Source organism: Martes martes (genome assembly GCF_963455335.1).
Source record: "Martes martes genome assembly, chromosome: 4".
NCBI classification, from domain to species: domain Eukaryota; kingdom Metazoa; phylum Chordata; class Mammalia; order Carnivora; family Mustelidae; genus Martes; species Martes martes.
Window position 1 is genome coordinate 134,431,201 of NC_137891.1, and position 22,172 is coordinate 134,453,372.

The 22,172-nt window shown below is 36.4% G+C and overlaps 1 protein-coding gene across 1 annotated transcript in view; it reads right to left on the reverse strand.

Moving 5' to 3' along the window:
- The window catches only part of LRRC7 (leucine rich repeat containing 7), a 558,156-nt gene that overhangs the window by 140,379 nt on the left and 395,605 nt on the right, over positions 1–22,172 (reverse strand). The window contains exon 9 of the mRNA XM_080802199.1: positions 2,987–3,061. Coding sequence (XP_080658325.1) covers positions 2,987–3,061 — 75 coding nt within the window. The remainder of the gene's footprint in view (positions 1–2,986; positions 3,062–22,172) is intronic.

A 22,172-nucleotide genomic window follows, 5' to 3' on the forward strand; every position in this document is an offset into this window, starting at 1 on the left:
GAATTCCCCCCATGCCTGGAAATAAGTCACTTGGAAAAATACTGTCACTTTACTTCCAGATTTCCACCCTAAGGAGCTATTATGTTACCATGGCTCATTCTTCTCTTCTGGTGAGCAAAAAAAGAATGATGTATGTGTTTGTGTGTGTGTGTTTCTTTTTTGTTGCTTTATCGTGAGAAAATATCTTTACCCCTTGAAAGCTCTTTCATTGTTATCTGCAGTGCAACTCAATATTTTGGCGTAAAATTTCTAAACATCATTTTTAGAAGCAAAATTACACTTTGGTGTTTATTTTTGAGCCTTTCTAAACCCTCACTTTCAAACACCTTATAAAGGCAATAGTAACCTGGAATGATAAAGGCTTTTGAAGTCCAATGTCTCAGAGTCCTTGGGGGATACTGAATCTTGCTCCAAAACCCCTTGACAAAAAGGGGTCTATAAGTGAGCAGTAAACACCAAATGAAAGGAGTGCAAGCCGTCACAAACAAAAGAAGATACTGAAGTTTGTTTAAGAATAAACACAGGTTCAATGGGTTGTTTAGTCACATGTTGATTGATCTTAGAGGGACAGTTAAAAGACAGCTATGTAGAAGACTAATTTTTTATCATCATCTACTTGCTTCTCTGATTTATGAAAAACAGAGTAGCAAAATGATAGCTCAGGCTTTCAAAAGTATTTTACAAGTAATTTAATATATTATGATACATGAAGTAATAACAAGATGAACTTGCTTTTTTCCTCTGTGTCTTGTGACACTAAATATTTAGGAATGATCATTCTGTGAAACTGATAGACACAGGATAGCTAAAGCCTGCATTCAAGATTAGCTTTTCAAGGACTTGTGTATCTAGGTACTTGCATAGCAACTATTCGCCAGCATAGACATTCAGAAAACCATGCCTCTTTATGGCAAGGAGGTGGGGATACTCCCACAAGGAACAGAGCAAAATATGAAACTCAAGTGCACTAACTAAAATGAGAAATCTACTTTTATGGGGCGCCTGGGTGGCTCAGTGGGTTAAAGCCTCTGCCTTCAGCTCCGGTCATGATCCCAGGGTCCTGGGATCGAGCCCCACCGGCATCTGGCTCTCTGCTCAGCAGGGAGTCTACTTCCCCAACTCCCACCCCTCTCTGCCTGCCTCTCTGCCTACTTGTGATCTCTGTCTTTCAAATAAATAAATAAAAAAAATCTTAAAAAAAAATAAAATGAGAAATCTACTTTTAAAGTAGTGTGTAAGAAAAATCTACTCTTGAAACAGACAAATTAGGCAGCATTATCTGTTTCATGGACAGTTTGATCACCACTTTTCCATTTAGATAAAAAGCTTACTAAAGAATTTGAGGTCTGAGCTGACTTTCAAGGTTGGATTTCTGGAAATGTCATGACTATGAAAAGTAAGATGAACGTAATTCCCATTTTGCCTTCTGTTGATTCTAGAGCAGTGGCATTCTGGAACATCATATTGAACAACAGCTTCTGGTTCTGGTTTGAATTATCACCATCTATCCATAACATGGGGATGGTAATAAACCTTACTTCATAAGCTCATTATGAGGATTTAGTGAATAAATATTTGTAAAACACCTAGCATTTATCATGAGCTAGGCATTATCTAAGTGTTTTTGAGTTAATAAATATGTCAAAGAGGCAGGTATAGACTTTTCCAACTAGACACATATTTTGATCCTCATCTCTGCACAGGGAATAGATAAGTGTCTTACCTGTATTGCCCCAGGATCTGTACATGCCTTGAATATGGCACAAATCAGACTCTACTATGTGTAGTGGAATCCATATCTATCTTTCCTGTTATGTGTGAGCTCCTCAAATAAATATATTCAAGGTCATTGAAGATATTATCTTTGTAACCCTAACATTCGCTTAGTTTCTGGTTCATAGAGGTGTATTTATAAATAGTTTTTAAATAAATCAATATATAAATGATGTGCATGCTTTTTGTTTTGTATCTATGATGACAGTATAAATGTATTCTTTTGATAAGAGAAGAAAGCATTTTCTTCCTTAATCTTTTGCCAGATTTTCTCCTTTATGTGGCTTCATGCTTGTTCAAAAGAGAAAAACCTCTTGTTCTAGTTGCTTTTGCAATCATTTTAAGGAATTTTTAATGTCGAGTCAAAAGAAGAATTAAACTGGCTTTGACAACACACATCTAAATCTCAGTGACTGAAGAGTTATTAAAAATCCAGCTGCTCTGTCTGCTTAGCCCAATGCAAGGGATTTGGAATTGGCTATTACCAACAGGAACACTGCGGCTGATGTGTGTGTGTATGTACATGCTTATTTGAGTGCATATATTATGAGTGGCAAGAGGCAGTATTTCATGCAGCCATTCTTTCTCTGAATGGAAAAGGCAGGAACGTTCATACTCAATGAGTTGACTGGTAAACCTTCTACTTGGGAGATATTACTGGATTGTCTATTAGTTGAAAAAAAAAAAGGACTCTAGTTTAATGGCCTATTTTTAACTCTTTGTAATTTGTCATATACCATTTTCAAAAATTTAAATGTATTCTATTGGAAATCACCCAAACTGAGAGAAAGATTTTTATTTTGTGGAAGAGCTCTAACAATATGAGCAGAAACAATTATCTAGTTACCTATAGGACTATGTTTGATTCTGTAAAAACAAGACTTGGATTTTATATGTAGCATTTTCTTTTTCCATATATAGCAATATAAATTTCTCAGCTTTTAAAACTCAGTATGTGGAGAGATGAAAAATGTAATCCTGCGAGAACAAGAAAAATCTTTCATACATTATATATACCTACATCATTCACAGAAGGTATATGAGGAAAAAAAAACCAACAAAAAAACACCAACTAATGAAAAACACTTGGAGACCAAATAAATGTTTTACATTGAAAGGCAAACACTGAGATTTATAAATGAAGATTATTATTAATTATAACTAATATATAACATAGATTCTAGACAACATGTCATAATAAAAACTTACATACCCCAGGTAGCACTTGTAATGCATTATTATCCATCCACAACTCTCTTAAATTTTGTATTTGATCCAGAACTTCAGGCTAGGAGAGAGATAAGGAGAAAGAGAACAAAATTAGTCTTTTCTTAGCACAATATAAGCGTAATTTCTTGAATCTGGAAACTTTATTTGGGAATCTAATATTAATCCTCCAAACAGTCCTAAATTTAACAGACCTCCATCAAATCTGGTAGTCCCTGAGGTAGTCAATCTAGAGCTGATCTGGAAACAATCAGAACAACAATCTGGAGGGAGACAAACCATAAGAGACTCTTAATCTCACCAAACAAACAGGGTTGCTAGGGGGAGGGGGGTATAGGGAGGGTGGTTGCGTTATGGACACTGGGGAGGGTATGTGCTATGGTGAGTGCAGTGAAGTTTGTAAGCCTGATGATTCACAGACCTGTACCCCTGGGGCAAATAATACATTATATGTTAATAAAAATAATGGATAAAAAAATTTTTAAAAAATCGATTACTCTTTCTTAATACCCTATAATCATCCTTTAGAGCATTTATTATACCCTAATTACTCAGTGTATTTGTCTTCACTAGAATATAAGCTTTTGAAGGGCAGAGCAATGTTTGTTTTTTAATTACTATTCCTCATCCCCATTGTTTGCCATGGTACTTAGCATACAGTTTTTATTATGTGTGTGTAGTAGAACCTTACACACATACTCCCCATAGGGATTATGTTCCCATGAAATGATGATAGTATGAATTAGACCCACTCATTTCTTATCCCTTCATTTACTTGACAAATTATTATTAGTTGAATACTGGGGATGTCTCATATGTGAAAGGCACAAGGCAGGATCCACAATTTTCAAATCTAGTTCCTGCCTTGAGGTAGCTGATGATATAATCAAGGAGACAAATACATACAAATAACTGAAACAGAAGGTAGCATACGGGAGAAAAGAATAATGTACAGAAGTTCAAAGAAAGGAGAGAGAGAATATGATCTAGGTATAACACACAGGGCATAATGAAAAATTCTAAGTCCCTAGATTGAAGTTGTCTCTAAATTCCAGCAAAATATATAGAGAGGATAAAGGAAGCCATCTCTACCAACATCCCCTCTTGATTTGTGATGAACTTTTTATGATTTCTCTCCAAAAATTTTCCCATTAGGTTCCTTCAGGCCACCTGAGTCCCTTGAAGTTCATTCCTTTTTGTCACTTCAGGGAAGTGAGAATGCTTAAGCTAATTAGTGCGTTGTATTCACTTGGCCCCAGGGGTTGGCTCAAGGATGGGAACAGGATCCATTCAGAGCAGATGAGAATCAAAGTTTCTTTCACTGAGACTTCAGGGGCAGAGACCCTTGTTCTTTTCTGCTGGATTAGAAACTGGAAGGGTACAGCTCTGGGAGCTCTGGGCATGAAAAGCAGGGAAAAGCCTGTTTGAGTTAAAAGATGGATCCTGATAACATATTAGGCTGAAATTAAGCCACACCTAAAGTCAGATGTTTTGTCTCTTTCAACTGAAAAAAAAATTATCACTGAGAAAAGATACAACCATAGTTCAATAATATTTGAGACCTAGTTGGGAAAACCAGTGTATTTTACAGGATAATAGTGGGAAAGAATGGAATTATTCCTATGTTATGATGAGAATATTGGTAATTGTCGGTTAGCAGAAGTTATATGCACACATCTTTGACACTTTAGGAAGGCTTCAGAGACTGCCAGGACTACTTTGGAGAGAGTCTCTGGTGACCTTAGACTGCAATTGCCATGGAATATGTTACTATTCTTTGGAGAAATTTCAGCTATAACAAGGATGAAAGGATAAGGAAGGTGTGGTGTATATATACACAATTGAATATTACACAGACATCAAAAAATTGAGATCTTGCCATTTGCAATGATGCGGATGGAACTAGATGGTATTATGCTAAGCAAAATAAGTTAATCAGAGAAAGACAATTTTCATATGATCTCACTGATATGTGGAGTTTAAGAAACAAGGTAGAGGATCATAGGGGAAGAGAGGAAAAAATGAAACAAGATGAAACCAGAGAGGGAGACAAACCATAAGAGACTCTTAAGCATAGGAAACAAACTGAGGGTTGTTTGGGGGTGGGGGGTGGGGGGGTGGAGGGATTGGGTACCTGGGTGATGGACATAGGGGAAGATAAGTATTGTAATGAGCACTGGGTATTATATAAGACTGATGAATCAGACCTGTACCCCTGAAACAAATAATACATCATATGTTAATTAACTGAATTTAAATTTTAAAAAGTTAAAAAAAACTCTCAATAAACAGAAAAAAAACCAAGGATCAAAATCTAAAGTTAGAGCATGTGTGAATAAGTGTGGGAGATTTTTTGTGTAGGAAAATATTCTTTTACTTAGATGAACTACTCTACCTGTATGTTAAGCTGGGCAAGAATGGAAAACAAATCAAGTGCGAAGCACACTCTGATGTGCAGAGGCTTTGAGGCAGAGGGCTGGCTAGGAACAGTCAGGCTAGTTGGGAAATATCAGTCACATGGTGCAGATTTCCCTAAGCCTACATATCATGGAGACTTTAGAAAAAGATTTTCATACTGGTAACTTCAATACAACCTTATGCTTGTAATAAGATGGACATTAATTTATAAATGTTGAACAATGAGCATTATTTAAGATAACCTCGATTGTGCTGTGGTAACAAATTAATCCTGAAATCTCAGTGGCTTGACGCCATATGGCTTACTTCCCACTCCCATTACATGTCCATTGTCCTGGGTTTCTGCCCCCAGAGTGTTGTGTTGCCACCATCTCAAGACTTCCAGAAGAGTCAAAGCAGAGAAGAGAGTATAGAAAACCAGCCACTGCTCTTAAAGATCTCAGACTGGAAGTGACCCACATCACCTCTGCTTATAGCCCCGTGTCTAGAACTGTGTATAAGGCTGAGACCTCAGTTCAAGAAAGGATGCAAAGTATAAGAGAAATTCATGGATATTTGGTGAATATTACTGTCCATGCCACACAGTGACATCATATAAAAAAAAGGAATGACAAGAATGGATACAAAGTACTTTAATAATTTAGTTATCCCTTTATTCAGTAAATACTTATTAAATATCTCCTCAGTTCCAGGCATAACACTAGAGTATAATGCCCTCTGCCCTCAGGAAACTCATGTTCTATTTCTAAGGCAAACACAGAAAAAGTAAATACATCTTATTATGGAAATATAAAGAAAGGGGGACCTACATACTCTAGTAATGAGGAAGCCACGTAAGTATTCATGGAGCCACATACATATTCATGAGAAGGAGTTGGTCAGTAGAGAGGAGAGGACAGTAAGCACATTTTAGCAGAGGTGAGAAACAGCATGATGAATGAATGGCAACAGGCAGTTTGTTCTACTGAGTGTTAAGTTTGAAATAGAATGAATAGCAGAAAATGAGACTAACAAAAGAGGGTGGGGTCTGTGAAGTCCTTATATTTTGTTAAGGAGCTAGAACTTTATTTTATAGGTGAAAGAACATCACTATGCTATTTTTAATAGGAAGTGATTGTGGCAGATTGGTGTTTGTTTTTTTTTTTTAAGATTTTATTTATTTGTTTGACAGACAGAGATCACAAGTAGGCAGAGAGGCAGGCAGAGAGAGAGGAAGGGAAGCAGGTTCCCTGCTGAGCAGAGAGCCCGATGTGGGGCTCGATCCCAGGACCCTGGGATCATGACCTGAGCCGAAGGCAGAGGCTTTAACCCACTGAGCCACCCATGTGCCCCGCAGATTGGTGTTTTATGTATATCTGTCCTGGTGGGAAAAAGAAAAGAAAAAAAACTGGGAAACTTAATGGGGCTAGTAATGAAAGAGATAATGAGTAATAAAGAGAAGAAGTTGGATTAAGGAAACATTTAGAAGATGAAAACAGTAGGACTTGGTGCTTTGATATAGGGGTGAGAGTGGGGGTCACGGGTGTCCCCCAGTTTCCCAGCACCTGTGGTGCCGCCAATGGAGATGCAGGATATTGAGACAGAAACCGATATATGGGAGAGACTGAATTCAGTTTTGACCATGATTTAGCTTTAGGTCCCTATGAGACACTGGTGGAGATGTCCAGGAATTGGTTAACTATTAAAATCTGAAGCTTAGGGAATAGGTCCCAGCTGAGGATACAACTTAGGTATCTTTTGGGAGTCGAAACACATGAGGACAAGTTCCCTGTGGGGGAATGGGAAGGAATCAGAGGTGCTGAGGGAGGAACCCTGAGGGAACACTAATGTTTGAGAGCTAAGAACAGGAAGAGCAAACTCAGAAGGCAAGAAGGAATAGAGTCCAGGAGAGTAAGGGGTTACTAAAGCCCAATGAATAGTGTTGTATTAAGAATAAGGAAGTGTATAAGAGCATCATTTACAGCAGAGGTGTACAGTGAAATAAGAGGCTGGAGATGCCCACTCAATTTTGGAAACGGCAGTATACTGATAACCTTAGCGATAGAAATCAAGGGACTAGGATGAAATCAAGGAAGTCAAGCTGATAAGAAGACACTAGCAAAGAGGGCCAGATGAAAGACAGATAAAATGCTATAAAAGTGATGGAGTAAATTCTAAGAGGTGACAAATAAGATGAAATTGATAGCACAGGAAAAGGAGCAGGCCTTGAACAGAAGCAGGACACCTCTTTCACTGAGACTCAAGGGAAGATGTTAAGGATGATTGTAGGTGAGCTTGATGGGGGGAAGAGAAAAAGTAGAGAGAGGGCATGTCTGAAAGTCTCAGTGTTTCTTGATGAAGCAGAGAGGAAGGTAATCTGTTGAGCAGGAGAGGTCAAGAATTTTGTATATATAGAGCACTTGGGGAGAATAGTGCATACTAGTATCGTTTGAGGGGACTCAAAGAGCAAGTTAAGGGCAATCAAAAGAGCTCTATCAATGGTAATTATTTTAAGTTTTTTGGGGACCAGGTGGGAGCCTGACAGTCTAGGAAAAAACAGAAGAAGCAAGAGATTTCAGGTTTGCATGAGGTCAGCGAGGAGTGTAGTAAAAGGAGGGATTGAGAGATCTAGGAGTGTGAAAAATTCTGAGAGCAGAATTTAAGAGTTTAAGATTTCAAGGTTTCTGGAGTGGTTCCAGGCAATGCCAGACTTGAAGCCAGAACTCTGGGCAGTATGAAATGTTGGTGTGTGGGCAGGGGAGGATGCTGTGGAAACAAAAGGCCTTGTGTGGTCTCTAAAAATTTGGGTAGACTCTCACGCACGGTATAATGTGCTCCCTTGGCTGTGTCAGAGAAGGTGGCAGATAAAGCTGACCAATTATACCTGTAAAATGGCTCTCACAGTGGGTTCTACTGGGAATCCTAGACATCTATGACTACTTGAAAGGGATAACTAATGCTAACCTTTATATCTACTTTATTTCAAAGGTTCTCATTTAATTTATTTAATAACACCATAAGGTAATAATAGTCCTACTTTATGGGTGAAGAATCTGATAATAATTTCCTGGGGAAAATGAGAATGATTTTATGAGGGTTGCATAACTGCAGCTGGGATAGTTCCTCAGGTCTTCTGGCTCCAAAGATGACATCATGTTACAGCTTAAAACTGAAGTTCTGAAATAACGAAGAATGCTGGTGATCACAGATGCCCAATAAAGAAAGTAAAGCATATGCTAGATTAAAAAAAAAAAGATAATATTTTTATTACTGGATGTTATAATAAAATGTGCCACAGAAGAAATTTCAGCCAGTTCCTAATAATAGCAGAGAGAAAATAAATTTATTAGATCAATACGTGACCTTGCTGAAACAAAATCCATAACATGAAGATGATGAAATGGCATTTCACGATCAATAAACAATCTTAAGTGGATCTTTGACCTAAACTAAATGACTTACACCACCCAACCTTATACGTAAATTGTCTTTTTTCATACTACAGATCTTCCTTGATTTATAATGGGGTTACATCCTTATAAACCCATCATAATTTGAAAATATATGTCAAAAATGCATTTAAAACACCTAATTGAGAATCATAGTTTAGCCTAGCCTACCTTAAACATGCTCAGAACACTTACATTAGCCTACAGTGGGGCAAAGCCATCTAACTCAAAGCTTATTTTATAATAAAGTGCTAAATGTCTCTATTGAATACCATATTGAAAGCAAGACACAGAATGGTTGTAAATGTATCAGGTTGTTTACCCTGGTGATCCCCCCAGTGGCTGGGAGCTGCGGGTCACTGTCACTGCCCAGCATGACAAGAGATCATCCCCCTGCATATTGCTAGTGGTATGATCAAAATTCAAAATCTCAAGTCCAGTTTCTACTGAATGTGTACCATTTTTGTACTGTTATGAAGTTGAAAAATTGTATGTTGAAACTTTGTAAGTCAGGGACCATCTGTAATTAATTTCATAGCAATGTCAATTGTTTCCATTAAAAATGAATGAATTTACTCAAAATGGCTTCAGGCATTCAAAGCTGGTGAAAGTGTGTGAGCTGGGCACTCATATAAAGTGCTTTGAGGATTACAGATTAGCATATTCTTGTAAGGAAAACATTTTCAAATATGTTTCTTATGTCTCAAAAATATTCATATTTGCTTTCAGGCAACTATCCTTATTGAGATACTCTGAAATATAGAAAAATATTATGGTAGAAAAATTTCACTGCAAGAAGTTGGTCACATTCTAAGTAAACAATAGCCTAAGCAAATCATGATAAAATCATATGCTGGTATAGAACACAACAATAAAAGTGAATAATCTATATTTTTAAGTATGCTGATGGATAAATCTTGCAGACATATTGAATAAAATAGGTATAAAAATTCATATAGCACAAACTGATTTCTATAAATTACAAAATAGTGATATGTATATTTATATGTATGTGTATATACATGCAGTTAAAATAGGAATATATGGATTAGAAGCACATCAAATTCAAAGTTGTGATTGTGCCGTGATGGGAACAAGATTAGGACGGACAGCATAAAAGACTTCCATTTGATCTACGGTGTTTTATTTATTTCAAAAAAAGATTAAACTCAAATATAAAAAGTAGTTAATGTGTTCATTTTGTTTAGTAGGAGTTTGATATATTTCTTTAAAATTTTATATTTTATATCTTTATAAAATATGCATTTTAAAATGTAAATACTTATAAATGGTATATTTTAGAGAAATATTTATATATTCTACAAAAATATCCTTTAAAAATTTTTTTCCTCTCTTCCTCTATGATCCTGTTTTTTTTTCTTAAAATCCACATATCAATGAGATCCTATGGAAATTATCTTTCTCTGATCAACTTATTTCGCTTAGCAGGTATACCTTTATATGTTTTCACTTTTTTTAAAAGTTAGAAAAATATCAGAAGAAACTATATAAAAATGTTAATTTAAAAAATCTCAATGGTGGGCTTATGAATAATTACATTTTCCTCCTTCACATTTTTTCTATAATTTCCAAATTTTCTATAGCATACAGGCATCACATTTAAATAATAAAAAAGATTAGAGAACATTTTAGTCTTCTACATTTATACCAACCTAAACCACTTTAGAATTCTTTTTGAAGTGACCTTAATTTGATTAGTTAAAATGAGCTAAGAAAATGATTATATCAGTATTAACATAAACGGAACATATGTTTCGCATGACTGCAACAAATTGCAATAACTCCTGTCATGTATACACAATTTTAGGCTGTTGCATGTGTTACTTTTATTCCACTAATTTGCATAATAGTTTGATTGTATTTAAACATCTATTAATTTTTTTCTTCTGAGAGGTTAAGAGAAATATTAACTGAAAAGTATAACATTTGACACTTATCTAATTTTGTCAAAATTAAATTAAGAAACCTTAAAATTTTAAATTTTAGATAAAAGACTTTAGGGGGTCCCTGGGTGGCTGGGTCGGTTGGGCATCTGACTCTTGATCTCAACTCAGGTCTTGATCTCAGGGTCATGAGTTCAAGCCCCACATTGGGCTCCACATTGAGCGTGGAGCCTACTTAAAAACAAATTAAAAAAAATTAAATTTAAATTTTAAAAAGAACTTCAAATTTTAAATGTCTTAATGTTGATGAAATGATCTGGGGATATAATAATAACTTGTTATGCCAGACACTGTGAAGAACTCGAAGGCAATAGGATAGAATCTGTTTCGAAATGCAGATAAATAAAAGGCTTTTTCTCAAATCAACCAATGTAAAATACCAAATGCAAATCTGAAAAATTATATTCTCTAGCCATAGTGATGTAATTATCATATTTCATTGAGATATTTCAGTTACTACATTTCTTCTTAATTTTGAGATCAGTGCTTAAAAGTATTATTTTTTTATGTTTGCCCTCTTTGATAATCTTTAGAGTTTGCAATTTGCCAAGGAACCAAGATGACATTCTGAGAAACTTCCTCCCATTTCTCTTTAAATTTTTTGTTTAATAACACGCTTGGTGTACTACAGCCCTTTAGCTCTCATAACTGGGAAAATTTCCATTCATGCATTTCATAGTGCACAGTTGAAACCCTTTCTGATACACAAAATTGGATGATTAAAATTGTTCTGCTCTAATGATGAGCCTGCTTGTTCATTCTCTCAATTGTTCTGTCCTACATGCCTTGAGACCGTTTAACTTCTTCAGTTAATTTCTTTGGAGATGAAAAGTTTAGCTCCACAGGGTCAAAGCTTATTTCCACTTTATGTTAGTTTATGTTTCCCAATTTTATTTCAGATGTCATTCCCACTGAAATGTTCATGTTTTAAAGCTTTATTTTTAATTTAATTACTGCAATTAGTTAACATTTAAGAAAGTATATTTATATTCTAGGAATTATCAAATGAATAAATAAACAGGTATTCTTAACAATAATAAGATGCACTGCTGAGAAAATGTGATTAATTTATAACTAATTGAAACACTTTCAGCCATAAAGTTTAATGAATATTTTAATATGAATATGAATTTAATATATTCCATTTAAATACTCAGATGAGTCTATTGATGGCACACAGGAAGAAAATCTACAGATGACATGATGTTGAGAGGGAGAGACAATATATGAAATGATTGAATTAGTGTTCAAAATGATCTGAAAATGTTAGAAGACTGGATAGCTCTAATCATGTGAAGTTTAATAGGGACAAATATAAAATCCTGCCATATGTCTCCCAAACCAATTATACACATATAAATTAGAAGCAGAAGTAAATGTGAAGAAAATTGTGGATGTAAGTCAAGAGTAAGCTCAGTGTTGACTAATTCATTTCTTTGTAGGTACATTCATTTAGTCAAGAAATACTACCTGCCCCATGCAAAGACACTACAATGATCTCTGGGCATATGACTCAGAATGTGGAGGGCTGTTTCAAGATCGTTTCTGTCAATATCCTGCTCCATATATAACCATTAGCCCACAGAAGGACTACAGTATTCTGTTCCCTTCTAGGTGTCCAAGTGTAAAGGTGTCTTCAACAAAGCAGAGCGTATTCAGAATAAGCCATAGGAGAAATGGCAGAAATGATACAAACTGTTTAGACTGGAGAACAGAAGATGTAGGCATAAAAGATGCCTGTCTGAGTATCTGAAGGGTGTTGTACAGAGAGGAGCTGGATTTCTCCTATCTTTATCCCCAGTTCAGAATTAGAATCAGTGAGGAAAGTTGCAGGAAGGTAGATGTAAGTCAGCATCATAAAAGGAGTGATTTTTCTCTCTCTAATTAGATCTAAAATGAAATAATCTAACTTCCTGAAGGAGAGAGTGACTCTTCTAACAGATGACCAAATAGCTCCCTAAGAAGATAAAATTAATAAGAACAAAACAATAACAACAACAAAAGCTAACTTCTTTTGGTCACTTACTACAATAAATCACTTTTCAAGGTGCCTTTACTAAATTATTCTTACTGAATCTTGACACCTATCCAATGAAGTAGGAATGATTATTGGACAAGTAGTAAGCGGGGTGATTAAGAGCATGGTTTCAGGAGCTAGACAGAGTTCAGCTCAGGGTTTTGTTGACTATGTGCTGTAAAATCATAGTTTGGGTTCCTTATCTGTAATAGGTGAATGACAGTGGCTCATTAATGAGGATTAACTGTATTAAAGTATTTAAATGCTTAGAACACTGACAGGTTTTAAGTGCTTGTGCTCAATGCTCAATGAATATTAGCTATTATCCCTACCTTACAGACAAGGGGATTTAGGCATAAAGAAGCAAATCACTGTGCCCCAAATTTTATGACTAATATATACAGGGAAGGCAAGAGCCTCATCTTGAAGGTTTGTTAGATGATGAATAAAGATCAAAAGGTGTATCCCAGAGAAAAGTGCTAAGTGGTTCATTCCTAGCATGGTGCTACTTGGGCAAGGCAGCTTTAAGATGAAAGTGCCAAAGGAAGAGATCAGATGCTCAAGAGAGACTTTAATTCATTCAACACATGTATTCCATCAGTATTTATTAAGCATCTATTTTGTACCAGGCACTGGAGAAACAGCAGTGAACAAAACAAGCCCTCACAGAGATTACATTCCGGTGTTACATATTTCCTGGGGCGAACCCCATAACACGTTAACAATTAGGTAAGGGAAGCGATTCTGATTACACGATTTCCATTTTAATGTACTATCCGCTCCTGCACAGAGATGATAAGGTTTGATGATCTTGTCTGAATCTAAATTTGAGAGGGAAAATTGTGTAACACATACACACTTATCTCATAATTCAAACTGGTCTTCTTTCTATCCTTCTCCAAACAACTGCATCCCCTTCCTTCCTCCACCCCGTCTCTACACTGCAGACACTATGTCCACTCTTGCTTGAAACAAAGTTTTCCTGCTATCCAAAGGATACAAATTCCAGATGCCTTTACCATATGATACGAAACAACTCTCATCTGACCCTTTTCTTTCCCTACACCCTCATTCAAACTTGAGCCTCAAGGAAAACCTAATCCTGCATTTCCTAAAGGTATCGTGCTTTATCTTGCGATCAGGTCTGATCTGATCTTGATCTTGTGATCAAGGCTGCTGATCTGATCATTGATTGGGTTAGGTATCCTTCCCCCGTGTAGGGATTCCTTCTAGAGCATGTTTTATATTTTACTGTGAGCTCCTTGAAGCAGGGACTGAATCTTGTTTACCTTTGTATCTCCAGCTCTTTCCAATGTAATACGCTAGTGCTTTACACATTCCATCTGAATTGAACAATATCACCAATCCACATGCAGAACCAATCTCTTCCTCTACTTCATTTCACTAAATCACTCCCAGAACCCTGCTTAAACTGTCATCACAATTATCTGTACCAACTCTGAAATCTCAATTGCAACTATACCCCTGATGACCACCAGTGCCTAAACTTTCAGTCTCTTACGTCAGTACCCTAGAACTCCCCGGAGCAGCTCCTGGTATGACTGATACGCTGCGTCTACCTTCATTCATCTATCTTTCCTTCCTTACTAAGCTGAGAGTCATGATTAACACTCCATCATTATAAATAGTTTCTTGCAAATATCACTTGGCAAATTTGTCCTCTCTCCTTTTGCCACATTCACCCAACCGAACTGAACCTGGGGTGAAGCCAACTTTCTGCCTTTTCTGCTACTGCACTGAGCTTTGTCTGGAAGAAATCACAAGCTGGCTGATTGTCTCACTTTAAATTCATGACAAATACCTGAAACGGGGACGGAATACTGCCAGACAACCATATTACTTTTCCTTGAGAAGTTGCTTTTCAACTGAGACTATTTCAGAGCTCTTCAATATTGTCAAAGATTGTATCCTCCTCTAACCCCAGTTCATAGCTTACCCTATTGTTCACTGAAACACACAAGCAGGCAATCAGAGGAGGATTTGGTCCATAGGTAATGAAGCTTAAACTTCAAGGCTCTCCCATGCATGTTGAGGCACATTTGCAAAGGAATATATTTTAAGGACAATTGCTTAAGATTGCTCTGGTTTGCCACACAGACATTCCCCTCCATCATACTTCTTTGTGTATAATGGGGCACATTTGAGATCTGGCTTCGTTGAAATTGAGTTGGGGATACAATTTGGATTTAGCTCTATATGTTTATGTGTTTTGTAGTCACCTCTGTCGTTCTCTGGCCCTTCCAAATGCATATTCCCTTCCTGCCCATTTGAGCTCTAGATCACATCTCTTCCATTTCTTCTTCTCTTTGCAGGGATCCAAGCCTGGACTTATCCCCTTTCCCACACACATCAGTCTCTGTCTCCACTGGACCATACAAACATGCTTCAGTTTCTCTGATCGTTAAAAAAAATATTATTTTCATCGTCTCTCCAGCCTCTTTCAGTTACTTTCCAACTTGTTGCTCTTCTTCACAGAGCAACTTTAATTTCTTTTTTAAGATTTTATTTATTTAATTAGAGAGAGAGATAGCAAGAGAGAGCATGAGCAGCAGGGAGAGGGAGAATCAGGCTCCCTGCTGAACAGGGAGCGCAACATGGAATTCAGTAGGGCTCAAGCTCAGATCCTGGGATCAGGACCCGAGCTAAAGGTGGGTGCTTAACCAACTGAGCCACCCAGGTGCCCTAACAGAGAGATTTTAGAAAAAGTTTGGTCTCTATTTGCCTTTGCTCCCTTATCTCCCATTCACTCTTCACTGGAAACTGCTCTCGTGAAAGTTATCATGACCGCTACTTCAGAGCTGGGGTCCCTAAAATATGGCTACATAAGTCAGACTTAGTACTTAGTTGTTGAAGTCAGATGATACGGGACAAAGAGCAAACCAGGGAAGAAAAATAATATTAAATGTACAAATGGAGCTCAACTGACTAAAGGAAATTTTATAGTTATAATTATTTTCAAGACAGAAAAAATACTGCAACTGCTAATGCAATTTCAAATTCTAGAATCTTTAGGTGACATATAGGTGTTCTTAAATCAAATTATAATTACAGTAAATTGTTATACCTGTTTTCTACATTATACCTATTTTCTCTATGTCTTATTAATGTTTGAAGTGTTGAAAATACATACATACATTTCAGTTACAACTTATTCTATAATTTACACATTTTTATGAGCTAATCTCTGAAAACACCTAGAACTATTTTTTTTCTTTTGTATCAGATAGGTATCTTTCCAATATAGATATTTCACTGAACGAAAAACAAATCTGAGTTACTATATTTTATTTACCACTGTTGGCCAATCCCCTGATATGAATTAACTTACAATAGTGAGAATTTTTTTTAAAGATTTATTTATTTTGCAGAGAAAGTACATTTGAGTGTGTGTGTGGGGGGGGGAGAGGCAGAGGGAGAGAGAATTTCAAGCAGACTCTGTGCTGAGCACAGAGCCTAACATGGGGCTCAATCTCATGACCCTGAGACCACTACCTCAGCCAAAACCAAAAGTGGGATGCCTAGCTGACTGCGCCACCCAGGTGCCCCACAGTGAGAAATGTTTTTAATGAAGTTGCTAAGCTGTACGTAACCATCTATTACAGCATTACTCGTATTTTCTGTAGATACTGGAAAACTTCTTTTCGTCTTGGTTCTTCATGATACCATTATTGGATTTTACTTAAATATAGTGAATGTTAGTTTATCTGGCAAACCCCAAACCTGAAACTTCTTTAAACTTTTAGTTCTGCACTCACTACTGTAAGCTTCTGGAGCGGGTCTTGCATCTTCGAATCCCTAACACTTGGCAGGGTGCCTGTTGCAAAATAGTCCACCAATGACCCTTGAATGTCATAAGGATGTACTGCAAAACCGAAATACCTTCTGAATCTCAGACTACTTCTATTCAGAGTGTTTTCAGTGAAAATTGGTAATCAATATCTGGTATAAATGATAATTAGTTCTCCATAAACTGTAGAATGACCAATTCCTTGAACAGAAAATAACAAATTGCTACTAATCTGCTGAATAGTGAGAGTTGCAGCAAATAAGAAACTGAACTGTCAAGTGTGCGTGCATTATCTTTTACTGCTTGGAAGTCCGTAAATGATAAGGGAGATCATTATGTTTTATGCCAGTGTCTTAAATTTGTTCAGTGGAAGTGAAGACCTACATTAAAAACTGTAAATCTTTCCACAGGAAGACCATTTCGTTGTGTTTTGTAGCAAGAGTAGTGCGTTAGAGGCAGACAAGAAAGGAGTGAAGACAAGACCCATTCACATTTGGGTTCCAAAACCATTCTGTCTCCAATTTATAACAGTTACAAAGTTCTAAAAGTGAGTTGTAACCATTGTATCCTTACCACTTAGCTTAGTGGATGTTTAACATATATTTGTTAAATGAAGACCGAGAGTAATTAGTATTATTGGTGGAAACCTTTAATCTTGCTGTGCTTTAATTTTCCCATTAGAGAAGTGGAAACCCTTATATTTATCCTACTTTACTTCTCTACATAGTAATGTTAGGTACCTCAATCACATCTTGCATGTTATGCATCATGGGGTTTTAAACTACTTTTTCTTTTTCTTTTTTTTTTTTTTTTCTTAAAGAGAGAGGCTGGGGAGTGGCAAAGGGAGAGAGAGAGAGAGTGAGAGAGAGTGAGAGAATCCCAAGCAGGGTCCTTGCACAGTGCAGTGACTGCCACGGAGCTTGATCTCACAACCCTGAGATTGTGACTTGAGTTAAAATCAAGAGTCAGATACTTAACTAACTGAGCCACCCAGGCATCCCTAACCTACATTTTGAGAACATAAATATTTAAAAACATTATTAGAATTCTATGGGTTATTTTAAGTAGAATTTGAGTTATTAATTATGCAATTTTTAATTAGTCTTTCATATATTAGTGTTTAGTTATTACTCCTGCATATGTCATCTTCTACTTTTAGAATATATTCTGATTTTTATTCTCTAAGTGTGCATTTAATATCAATTAAGAATCAGATCAGAAAACAAATGGCAGAAGGGTTGCTGAATATTTATCATATTTTTTCCATATTCCACATAAACAATATAAACTGATAAAGAAAATATAATATTTTACAACGTCTATCCCTAAACATGGTTACTGTAATACTTATTATCTAAATAATAATACAAATAAACTAAACCTACCTCTCATTATTAGTATTAAAACTTACACTATTTATTTATAAATATTCTAATTGGCTGCCTATGAAGGTTTAATAAATACTTATCAAGCACTCACTTCATCTCCAGCACCATGGTATGGGATATAGGAGCAGGTGCATGTGGGGGAGGGAAAACTAAAGAGTATTACAATATAATCTGAGACAAAATATAGATATAGGTTCATGGAGAGAGATTTAGGATTCCAAGATAAATACTGTGGTAAAAATAATAAGTAGTAAACAAAGCCAAAGAAAAAACAAAATGAACTGAGGAAAATATTAGTCTCCCTGACCAAACACTTTATAGGAACTAGTGAGAATATAAAGTCACTTATCTCTTTAGTCAGATTTTAACATTTCAATTGTTTCCACACTTGTTCTAAAGCTCTTTAAAAGTCTCAGCTTAATCTTCCCTGCACAAATTCTATCATGTGAACTATACCATCAAATTATATATTTTTTATTAGTTTTATACAACAATTGAATGAGCTGTTTGCCAAGGTATATTAAACTGTCAATACAGTTCTACATCAGTACACCCAAATTATTCTTATGGTACTGTGTTGATTCCTTTTATTAACCCCCATTTGAGGGCTAATTGCTACTATGTAATTTAGTAAAATTTTAATATTTATTGGTGCAATCTACAGAGATCAAGGCTATGTAATTTGAAATTACATGCTTGATTGTTTTGCTTGTCACTATAAAAAATTGGTACGTTTTATTGGACAATTTTTTTTTACAAATGAGCAATGAGTTTTGAGGTTGTAATTCGAAACAATTTATATTGTATCAATTTTAAATAAGATATTTCCCTTTCTATATAATCTTGCCTACTATTTATAATTCTGGAACTCCTTAAGAGTTGTCATAACATACTTTCACCTTACCTACCCAGCTTTCCACCCACAGTTTTGTGACTCCCTGTCCAACTATATTGCAGTCACCGTGCACTCACCATGCTCCTTCCTGTCCCTTCTTCTGCCTAAAGTGTTTTTTCTTCCTTCTCTTTGCCTGGTTAATTTCTAATTACCCTTTAGATTTCAATTCAAGATCACTTCTTCAGGAAAATCTTTGGCCAAGTTCCATTATAGACTCCTCAACACTTGTCATGGATGGTATTTTATATATGTGAGTGTACTTGATTATTTGTTTTCCGTACTGGACTATAAACTCCAGGAGGGCTGGGACAATCTTTGTTTTTACTTTACTTTTGTATATGAGAGTTTGATAGAGTGATCAATAAATATATTCATCCCAAAGATATTTATTGACCACTTATCATATATCAAGCACTGTGCTTAGTGTGGGGATATAACAGAGAAAGAAATAAACTCATAGAGCTGCCTTCATTCATCGAAGAGTTGTTGAATGAATGAAGGAATGAATGATAACTTGTTGAAACGAATGATTCCATATCAACCTTTCTTCCACGTAAGGATGAATCCTTTAATTTGTATCATATGCATGGTGCTTTACTATTAACATTTTGTGTACAGCACCTTGCAAGTAGTAGACTGCTAATGAAAATTTGCTGGATTGGCGAATGAGTTAATTTCCAAGTGAGTTCATTTTAGATGCATAGTTGGTGCTGGCTATGTTATAACACCAAAGGAATATATTTTAATTGCAAATTTATTATCCACTTAGTAGCAAGTTAATCTTTTCTTCGTGTGTGAACAAGAATGCTTTTTTAAAAATCTTGCTTTATCATTATTATGGTTATTTAATATTCAAATTCACTTGAACAAGTCAATAAGGGATTTTGCTAAAAATGTGAATTCCAATTAACATAATATGAAAAAAAAGTTGTCCAGACTTCAACTTGTAACATATGCTTCGGTCTATTTTTTTCTTTTTCATATGGAGTTGTGAACAGATGCTTGGGCAGGTTAGTTCTGTATTAAATCTTGTATTTCTGCACGTGTTATGGAGGTGGATGCTTGCCAAGTCAGCACTGTATCTCCCTTGTTGGTCATTAATCACATCAGAACCACTTATTTTTGCTTTTATTAAATTAAAATGAAAATGAGAGTTCTGCTAACAAAGGTTTATTTTATAGAGTGGGGAGGCAGCCTCATCTTTCATTCCTCTGCCACAAGAACCTCTGCTCTTGTTAAAATAATCTAATCACCAACCTTCAGCATGCTCGTATTTCCTCATCTCCCTCCATTCCTATGATCTTGTCAATCTTCTGGCTGGGATGCTCTCTTCCCTCCCCACCTATCCAAATCCAACTCATTCTTCAAAGCCCAGCAAGTCTTATGTCTGATGGAAACTTTTAAAAATTATACCAATCATCAGGAATCCCATTAGCATATACCAATCCACAGAGTCTGAGAATCTACTATGTTCAAATAGCTAGGCCACAGAAAGGAGAAACACAAACATTAAGTCTTTCCCTTATGATGCTATAGCTTAAGAGAGAAAATAAGTCATCATTCATTTAACAAATACTTATTAACTGCTAATCATTTTCAAATTTACTGTGAATAAGAATTATTTAGAAGTTTGATAAAATGTCGATTCCTGGGTGCCTGGGTGGCTCAGTGGGTTGGGCCTCTGCTTTTGGCTCCGGTCATGATCCCAGGGTCCTGGGATCAGGGTCCACTCAGGCTCTCTGCTCCTCAGGGAGCCTGCTTCCTGCTTTCTCTCTGCCTGCCTCTCTGCCTACTTGTGATCTCTCTCTCTGCCAAATAAATAAATAAAATCTTTAAAAAAAATGTAGATTCCTAAGCTTCACATGAAACCCATGAATCAGAACTCTTAACAGTGTGATCTAGAAGTTTAAGTTTTTAAATTTTTAAGTGTTGATGGCAATTTGAGAGTGCTTCTTTAATATACACTGCTTATACATAGGGGTTACTAAGATGAATGTACATATTCTCTGCCCTCAAGGAGCTCACATTCTAGTTAGGGCAGATGGTTAGTCACAATAAAAATGAAAATTTTGTAACTATTACATTAAAAAAATAGAACAGGCTTGTGAAATGGTTTCAGGGACCAGAGAGGATAGAAAGAGACAATAGTAGTGGATGCACTGCAACCACACGTTAGCCTCATTGGGTTCTGAGGGATTGAAAAGAAATCCTTTTTATGGGCCATATTCACCAAGCACTGAGGGTGGGAGAAGGGAAGGTTTTGTGTTGCTATCACGTACCTACATAGACAGGGACGACTATAACATAAGAAAGCAATGAGTGTAGTGGAGATCTCTTTATGGAGGAATTTACAGGAGGGGAAGATAATTTCTAGCCAGTAATATTGGAGAATTTTTGAGGAGGTGCTGTATTTGAGCGGAGCCTCGAGGAAGGGTAAGATTTATAAACTGTAATATAGAGATGGAGATGAGGGAAAGCAAGGATTTTCCAGAAGGAAGAATTAGTACAAGCAAGGATAGAGAGGCAGGAAAGCAAGCTGCGTGTAAGAAGAGCAAGCAGTTCATTTTGGCTTAGTGAAAGGTACAAGAAGGACAATTTTTATTTTTCTTGTAGTTTTAGATTTAAGAAAACATAATAGAAAGGAAAACTGGACCAGAGATCTTACAAAACCCTGGATGCTAGAACTCAGAGTAACATTTACTAATTCGATAACTCATCTGACACTTAACATATACTACTTTGATGCTTTGTCTCCCAGGAAGCTTACTTTTCTTTCTTTCTTTTTTTTCCTTTTCTTTTTTTGAGAGAGAGAGAGAAAACGCCTGTGCACATGTGTGCATGCACACGAGCAGAGGGAAGGGCAGAGGGAGAGAAAGAATTCCCAAGCAGGCTCAACGCTCAGCACGGAGCACAACATGGGGCTCAATCTCAGGACCCTGAGATCACGACCTGAACCAAAATCAATAGTCAGTTGCTTAACTGACAAAGCCACTCAGGTGTCCCAAGCTTACACTTTCCTTGAAGAAAGGAAAATGTTGCATACTTCTTATTAAGTCCTTCAGAATGTAGTGCAATGCTTGGCATACAGGAGGAGTTCAAAAAACTTTCACTGACTGGTTAAGAGCGATTGCTTTTGTCTCCACAAGAAGGCTTCCAGGGCACACAGGAGGACCATGCACCACTGGGATTGTCTCTATTCTGTTGGGACCACATAAGGCATATGAAGAGATTGTCACCATCAACAGTCACAGAGG